The sequence below is a fragment of the Sebastes fasciatus genome, chromosome 6 (genome assembly GCF_043250625.1).
Source record: "Sebastes fasciatus isolate fSebFas1 chromosome 6, fSebFas1.pri, whole genome shotgun sequence".
Lineage (NCBI taxonomy): Eukaryota > Metazoa > Chordata > Actinopteri > Perciformes > Sebastidae > Sebastes > Sebastes fasciatus.
This window is the reverse complement of record NC_133800.1, coordinates 10359936-10368735: the sequence shown is the minus strand read 5'-3', so window position 1 is coordinate 10368735 and position 8800 is coordinate 10359936. Positions and strand designations below refer to the sequence as shown.

The 8800-nt window shown below is 40.2% G+C and overlaps 1 protein-coding gene across 1 annotated transcript in view; it reads left to right on the top strand.

The window, feature by feature from the left end:
• The first annotated feature begins 888 nt into the window (after positions 1-888).
• The window catches only part of nsmfb (NMDA receptor synaptonuclear signaling and neuronal migration factor b), a 54036-nt gene continuing 46124 nt past the window's right edge, over positions 889-8800 (top strand). Inside the window, exon 1 of the mRNA XM_074637568.1 lies at positions 889-1295. Within this exon, the coding sequence (XP_074493669.1) occupies positions 1225-1295 (71 nt within the window). The 5' untranslated portion in view covers positions 889-1224. The remainder of the gene's footprint in view (positions 1296-8800) is intronic.

Here is an 8800-nt window from a genome sequence, read left to right as displayed (position 1 = left end):
CAGAGCTGACCGTGTGTCGAAATTAAGGTATAGTATAGCAGACATGGCTGAAGTTGCAATAAACAACCTGTGATTCAGCTGGTGACGTAGAATAAACATTGAAGGAGACTGCTGATGGTGGGTGGACGGGTCCAACAAACACAGGACTTTCAACCAGGACACCGGTGTTCATGTCCCAAAGTGTTGTTGAGTTATTTTGAAATGACGTTTTTGACGTGTATTCTGTATTTTAGTTAGTTTACTTATTTTAAGCCCGACCATGATGTTTTTCCTAAAATCATAACTAAGTGTTTTGTTGCCCAAAATGCGTTGTCATGACAAGTGGAAATGTTGTCCTATTTATACGCCTTCCCATGAGATCAGGTTGACTGGTTAGTTGGTCTGTCTACCACTTTGGTCCAGACTGAAATTTCTCAACATCTATTTGATGGATTGCCATAAACATAAGTAGAGACATATGTGTGGTCCTGATGTCAGTGATCTCCATCTACTTGATTGATCTGTACCAAATTTTCACTCCCAATAAAAAACTAGTCTACTATAAAGATAATAATAAGCGTAATTGTAAGGGAAAAAAACATGTTAATCATAAACTGGGCTTTGATGTCATGAAAATCTATATAACTAATTATAACTTTAAAGTAAAATATTAGCTGTTAGTTTATTTATTAGGCCCACGGTGCCCACTTGAATGACATGTTTTTGTTTTTGTTAGATAAGTGATGTTAAGCTGCAAGATTACTTCTGGACTCAAGTGTCCACACCTCCTCTTCTATCCAATATACACCTAGAATGAGCTGCTATTTATCATCCCCCCTGCTAATAATGCCCATGCCGTGCAGGAGACACGTCTTCCTTTTATGGTCTCAGTTTCCTTCCTGGAAGCTTCAGTTGGATGAGGAGAGGAGGAGGAGAGAGGAGAGAAGAGGAGGAGAGAAGAGGAGAGCGCACCACCACTCTCCATCGTCCATCCTCCAGCAGCGCTGCTGCGCTCAGCCTGTCTCCTGTCTGGAACATTGAGGTTTTTTTATCAAAAGAAATTATAGCCTTATTATAAACATGAAATAATCATAGTCGGTACTTGTTGGATAACCGACGGATGTTTTTTTTTTTTTTGTATATTTCCCCGCGTGGTGTTTCTCCTCTCTTGTTTTGTTTCGGTCGCCGGTCAGTCTGTGGAAGGAATGGTCCGCGTTTTGTCTCCTGGGTCGTTTCCACTTCAGCATGGGAACTGCGGTGTCCAAAAGGAAGAATCTGAGGAGTGATGCGATATCTTCCGTAGCCGCAAAAGTCAGGTGAGTGTTTGGGTAACGTGGTCGCTGTGAAGGCGCACGGAGGAGCAGAAGAGTCCACTGTCTCCAAAACTACCAGAGTCCATATATCCAAGAGGATTTTAGACAGTTGAGTGTGAAAGTAGCCCACCAAAGAAGTTACAATTAGCTTCCACTTAACAATAAATTAATAAATTTAGATATTATTCTCACATGGAGTAAATCAATGTTTGGTTGCACAGCTCCTTCTGAACTTTCTCTAACGCTCCTTTTCTCTCATGAATCTTCCCTAAATGTACAAACCATCTTCTTGATGTTGAAGCAGGTTTTACACCTTTCATTTCTCTCAAAGCAAACATTGTCATAAGATCTCTCTCTCTCTATATATATATATATATATATATAAATTATATATATATATATATATATATATATTTTTTTTTTTTTTTTTTTTGTGTGATTAATATGTATGTATGGGCATTTTTATGACACTTTTTAGACCTAATGATTCATTATCTACAGATTAATCCATAGTTGAAATAATCATTACAGCCTTAGATATCAGTGTTACTTAAAGTACCAGTAGGCAGTATATTTTTGGCTTCATTGGGCAAAAATTCCATAATAACCTTTCAGCATATTGTAATTCAAGTGTTCTGAGAGATAACTAGACTTCTGCACCTCCTCATGGCTCTGTTTTCAGGCTTTAAAAAATCTAATTTCAGAGAAAGAGAGCGTTCCTATTGGCTGTGCTCCGGTTATGTGAATCGGAACTTGGCGTTCCTTCAACAGATTTCACAATGGCGGCCTCGTCACAAACTTTTACAGCTAAACAGTACACTACACAATGATTCTGAAAACATTTGAGAGGAGAAATAGGCATTAACGTAACATAATATTGATTTATATTTGATCAGCGCTGCCTAGTTTGACCGTTTGGTCGGAGTTTGGTCGAGTGATTGACAGCCGGCTCTCATAGACAGCAGATGGATGGCAGACCTCAGATCAGCTCTTACTGCTTGTTTTCTTCCGGTCTGTGAAATCTTGCAGATGCCGTTAGGAGCACCTGAGGACACAGAGGCACATGATTTTTTTCAGGTTACCTGTCTCATGTACTGCTGTCACGAGTTAGCGACCGTTTTATAAAAATAACTTCTTTTGAATCATATTTGCTCCGATCTCGCCTGCTTCAGCTTTAATTATGTTTTGCTATTAGTTTAGGGCTATACACACCTTTTAAAAAAATGATGCTTGTGTTAAATGTATCATATTTCTCATTTATATTTGATATTTAGTTATTGTATATAACCCTCTACGAAATGGCCAGACCTATACATTTAAAATGCTCTGAGCTCTCTATATAATTCTGACTTGAGGAAAAGCTCTGTCCTGTAGTTGCATGCTGTTCAGTAGGTAGATGCAACCAGAGGGTGTATTTCCTTTTGCCTTAGTGACATGGCCATCTACAAACTTCCAGCTAGACTCACTGGACTTTGACTAATTCTAATGACATTTAACTCTGAACGTATGAGTCATGCCATGAAAGGTCTTTGTGTCTCGGGTGTCAGATCAGTGTGTACTCGGTCCGGAGGCTGCGGTATGACTAATGTTCTGTGGTAGGAGATGCGGTCTGCATCGCCCACCAGCTGACCTCAGATCGCAGACGATTGAAGCACTTCTGCTCTCAGTCATGTGTGTATACACCCACCTTATGATCCTGTGCACAGCTACTCTCCAGTAAAACACACGCATATGCTATAAAGCACACAGTGTATGACCTTTCCATCTAGGCTACTTACACAGTCACCCCACACCCCCCATTCTCCAACTCCATTTGTCTCTGTCTTCCTTTTTGCTGTTTATCTGTTTATCACCTCGCTCTCCGCCTCGCTCGCTTTTGTCACACCTCACGCTTAACTCTCCATAAATCGCGCCGATCGCCGCCAGCAGCACCCCGGACACGCATGCCGACCGCTGCCAAGGCGACTGACTGTGTGCTTGTATACGCATTTCCCGCTCTATCAGCGATCGTGAGCCACACTCCAGTAGACAAGAAGTTTAATGACTCTCAGCGAACAATATAGCACTTACCCTGAATCCCAGGTGCTCCGTTTCTGAGCAGAGCCAGGATTATAGTGGTGTCTCCAACCTGCCGATGATCTGAGTTTATCGGTTGTGCGGTGAATGAGCAGAGTTTCACCTCTCTCTAATCCAATACCACGTCTTTGTATTTGGGTAAATGTGAATAGAAATGCAGTGGAGGGATTATACTGGAAGTAAGCGTGTTTAATGGGATCCTCTTCTCCCAGCACCCCCTTTTTGACCCTTAGGCCTATACCTCACACAGCTGTCCTTTTAAAGTCTCACTTCGTTCACTTGAAAATGCTAAGCACTTTGTAATATACGCATTGGTCAGGTTTGATTAACACTCCGACGAGCGCTTCGGTTAAAAGCATGCTGATGTCTTAAAAACCTATAAAGCAGATTATGGGTTTGCATCCAAAGTGAATTAGTGTGCAGGAAAACGATTTGAAAACTGCATTTTCCCTCCAAAAGATTAATGTTTTTATGTCCATGACCTGACAAAAGGAAGAGCGTCCCAGCTAGATCAATTTTAAAGACTAAAAAAGTGGATCCTTTTGTTCCTGATGAGGTAAAAAAATACATCCCAGAACCAGCTCCACACTGTGTTTTTGGTCTACAGGGAGAGTGGTGGAGAGAGAGAGAGAGATAAAGAGACAATAATGATGCAAAACGGTGAAATGCAAACTAAACCTTGCGAAGACATACACACCAGAGGACAACTGCCCAGACTCACTACCAACGCTCCCCTATGTGACGTCATCGGACGCAGTGTGAAAAACAATAAGCTTTTTGTTCCTGGTGTTGCTCAAAAACGTGTACTTTTCCTCTGAATTTCGGCTGGATGAAATCATGAAATCATATATTTACTTTTCAAATCATAATCACCACGAAACCTAAAATATAAACTCAGAACTAAAATTCAAATGATTTAAACTTGTTTGTCCAGATGAAAACGTGGTGTCAGTTTGGTCAGTGGTAAGTGTGTGTGTGTTAGCCTTGTTCTATTGTTTCTCATTCTTTGCTTTTCTTTGGCAAACCTGAGTGTACTGTGCAGAGTTTACCCACAACACCTTGCAAGATTTCAGGGTATTCATCAAGATATTCAGATTAGGAATGTTGACAACATGTGATGTTGTGTTAGCATTTGGAAATTGGTCAGAAATCTGGCGTGAACCAGGCCGACCTTGCTGTTGTGTGTCATTGCTCTCTTTTTTGCCATTAACCTGAAATTCAACATGGAATTCATTATTTTCAAGTACAGTCAGGCCATCCAGCTATTTTACATTTTTTATTTGCTGGCAGAGCTCGGGTTGATCAAGAGAATCAAGTGAAGCGTCTCAGTGCATCGAAATGGGATGAGAAGAAGGCCGATGCCAAAATAAATCTGCTTTTAAAAATGGGCTGATTTGAAATAGATTGTGTCTTTTTCCTTTTGGTCCATTGTGATGCTAATGCAGGGCTGCAGACTAAACTTTTTACATTTACTTTTTACACACACACACACACACACACACACACACACACACACACCCTTCACACACTTCTGAAATTAATCCGGCGCCTCCAGTCAGGTTTAGGCATCTTATCGGGGAAACCGGGGAGACATGGTGCAGCAGTTACCTCCACTTATGATGTCGGTTTGGGGACAGGTGTAACGAACACTGCAGCATTTTTCTTGACAAATAAGCAATTAATAGTTCTTCATTATGAATTAGCGGTATGTTTTATGATTGTGATCTCGCTCGAGGAGGAGAAGGGCGCGGTTTCACACATGCACACACACACACAGACCCGCTAAATGTCAGGCGCACCGGTGTGACCAATGAAAATGTTTTAGTCGCACTTGACAGATTTGTTCGCACTCTGGAGCCCGTAATGTATGAACAGTCTCGACAACGGTTCTGGTTTAATACACCGAGAGGATTGTGAAAAGGTTAAAAAGGTTGATGAAAGTCTTTTACCGTGCACTTAATTATGTGCTTAATGTCTCCGTTTTTAAGGGAAGTTGGGGGGAAAATGAGTTTTCTTTTATGCACTGTGCCTGAAGCACTTAGTGCTGGCCCATACTGCCTCCCTGTCCCGTTTATGACAAATCTTTTTAGAACAAACAGCACACACGGAAAAAAAAAACACACGATAGCAAAGATTACAAGCAACTCAGAGCTACCATCGCCTTTAATATTTCAAGAATGTTTGAGTCACTTTCTGAAGGAATTGCTCAGCACAACAGATTTCAGGCGTTAATAGATTCCACTTCAGTGAAAATGTGATTTCATGGCCTCTTTCCCACAAGACTGTGAGACCAGCTCCAGGACTCTGTCCTCATCACTGCACAGATTAGCTCCAGCCACGGTCCAGTGTGGCTATTAGCTATAAAACATCTGGGTCCCCTATCTAAAACATAAACCTGTCACAACCATAATTATGGAAAACCATCACTGAGACTTTGAAGACCAAATACGACACGATATTTCTAAGCCAACAGTGCTGATAGATGATATTTAGTATCCTTAATGATGTTATGGCGAGTTGGCTTTATTACAGCACATCTGTATTATTTGATGCAGTGAAGAGAAACTTAGTTGATGAGAGAGAGAGAGTTGTTGACACAACAACACTACTTGGTTAGGCTTAGGGAAACATCAAGGTTTGGGTTGTTACGTAAAATAAGTAAATTTGTTACACAACTAGTGTTATTTATACGACGACGTATTAAGGCCATTGTAGGTTCAATAAAAAAAATAGTACAGGGAAGGAGGGGGGAAATATTCTGAGATTAAAATCATAAATATATGAGAAAAAAAACTTGGATATTCTCTGAGATTATAAATTCATACATTTGCAAGAAAAAAAATCTGAAATTGGCGAGATTATAAAGTCGTAAATTTGCAAGAAAAAAACTCGGAAAATAGTACAGTACAAAAACATAATGAAAAATAGTGGGGTATTTTTGTTTAGGACACCACATAACTTGCACGGTTGGATCAACCTCATCACTCTTATGCAACCGTTAAACGCTGCGGTAATGTGAGCTGCAGAGTGCAAAATATATTACTGTATATATCGGTTGATTTTTAGCTGTGCTGAAATCAAAAGACACATGCCTTTGTGTCTTCAAAAATAAATGTCTTTCATCTCTATTTTCCTGTAGCTTCTATAATATTATTATATATGTTCATGAAAGAAAACATTGAGAGCATGAAAGAATACATGTTTGTATTTTCTTGTAAATTTATGACTTTATAATCTTGCAAATTTGTGCATTTTCTCTCAGAAATGTGCCACTTTAATCTCAGAGAATATCAATTTTTCTCGGAAATGTATTATTTTAATCTCTGAATTTTTTACTCGGAATATTACCCCCTTGTCCAGCTTTTTCATATATTTTTTTGCCTACAATGGCCCTAATACGCTGTCTAAAACTATGCTAAAATAAGTAAACATTAACTTGGTTTCACACAGGATACCAACAGCGGTCTGCTGGGTGAAAGTACTCCGTTTGTTTATTTGATTCATCCATCTTCACATCCCACCCGACTTTCTCACTCTTAAAACTACATCTAATAATGACGCGGTTGGGTTTACTACATTGGAGTTAGCTGAAAGCCCGATGCATTCCATACAGACGCTAAAGGGTGCCACCGGGTGTCGGTATTAGACACAGAGGGGCACTGACCAATCGGCGGTTTTTGACGAGTTTGGAGTGAGACCGGGTTGGCAGAACACAATGGATTTGAGGTCTGGACTTTGGAAAGACCATTCCAAAAGCTTAATTTGATCTTTATGTAGCCATTCTAAAACCACTTCAATATGTGTTTAGTGTCATCGTCCTGTTTGAAAGCCCCAAATGCAATCCAATATTTATCCGTCCAACTGATGGTTTCATGTTGTTATCTTTCTTCTTCATTATTATATCCCATTTTCTGCAATGCAGCACAGCAAAACAGCCTCAGAGCATGACACCACCACCATCGTGCTTGACAGTAGGTACAGTGTTCTCAGGGTTGAGTGCCTTGTTTATTTTTCTCTGGTGTGCTTAGTGTAGTGTAATCTTCATAAGCAGCTGTTCAAATGGCACAACTTTTTAATTATTTTTATGGCCATTTCATTCCTTTTATTTGATAGCTGACATGGAAAATGAGGGGAGAGAGGTATCGGAAAGGACACACAACAAAGTTGGATCCAGCTGGGTGTGAAACGGGGACGTTGCAGTTCCTGGTCGGCGCCCTAGTCCCTCCCCTAGACCCCCACGGTGTCCTGGTTTTCTGGTTTCACTAGAAGTAGATTTGGTGGGCGGGTGAATAAAGAATTAATCAACAAGAAAAAAACAATGCAGTTTTCTTCCTGGATACTTCTCATGGAGTCTACTTGAAAACGACTGTTGTCTAGTATATTTCTGGTGTTACTCAGCCTGGTGAAGACAAGTTTGCCACCTTCTGTCCTTCCAGCTCCTCAGTGGGTTATGCTATTGACAGGACAGTTCCTCCTGAGGACAGTGATGCCTGGAATGGCAGTTTTAACAGGACCACAATCTGTACCCAATCAGTCTCTTAGTTGCCTATAACCATATTGTGTAATTGTCATGCACAGATATTGTAGAAATAAAGACTTTTAAGAACATGGCAGTTAACATTAAAAACATTTTCACCCAACCTAATCTGGGTTTTCAGAATTGTCAGAAACATCACCAATCCTGTCGGGCAAAAGGGTTGGGTCAAATATTTTTAAATTTTTCACAAGATTTATGTTTTCATCAAGGAAGACACATCTCTCAGACTACAGTACATTTTGGCCATAACAGCACCCTAAAACTCCCCATTGAAACAAGATTAACAGCTGTTTTAGGTGAGGCATTTAGTTTACATTTCAGGTTTTTCAAGAATGGTGATTAAAATCCTCCCTCCATCTGGCATAGAATAATATTAAAACCTGCGCATTTTCAGGGAAAAATCCTCCAAAATATCAGAGATGCTTTGTAAAGTCATTAAGTCATCTGCTGACCTTCAGTGATGACCAGAAGGAATTGCCACATCAATAAAGCTCGCCCTGATCTTAACCTCTTATTGACATTGTAATTATAGTCACAAATTTATCACAAGAAAGGACTACTCTAGTTAAATAGAGCAGAGGTCAAATAATATACATAATATACAATACACAATAAAGCTCTTACACAGTGCCCCTTTAATAAAAGCCAACATCAGCCCAACAGACGAGTCTCAGCCTATCTGAACCTGAGGCTTTACATATGTGTCTTTCCCTCCAGCAACTATTGATGAAACCACTTACAGCCTCTTGGGAGATATGGGCAATTGCCTGACTCATGGCCTTTGTTGTCAGTGGAGTGTAGCGGAGCAAGTGTCTCTTAATGAAGTCATCAGCCTTTGACTATAGCCAACCTTCCCAGTGTGTGTTGTGCAGAGATAGGCAGTGAAAGGACAGAT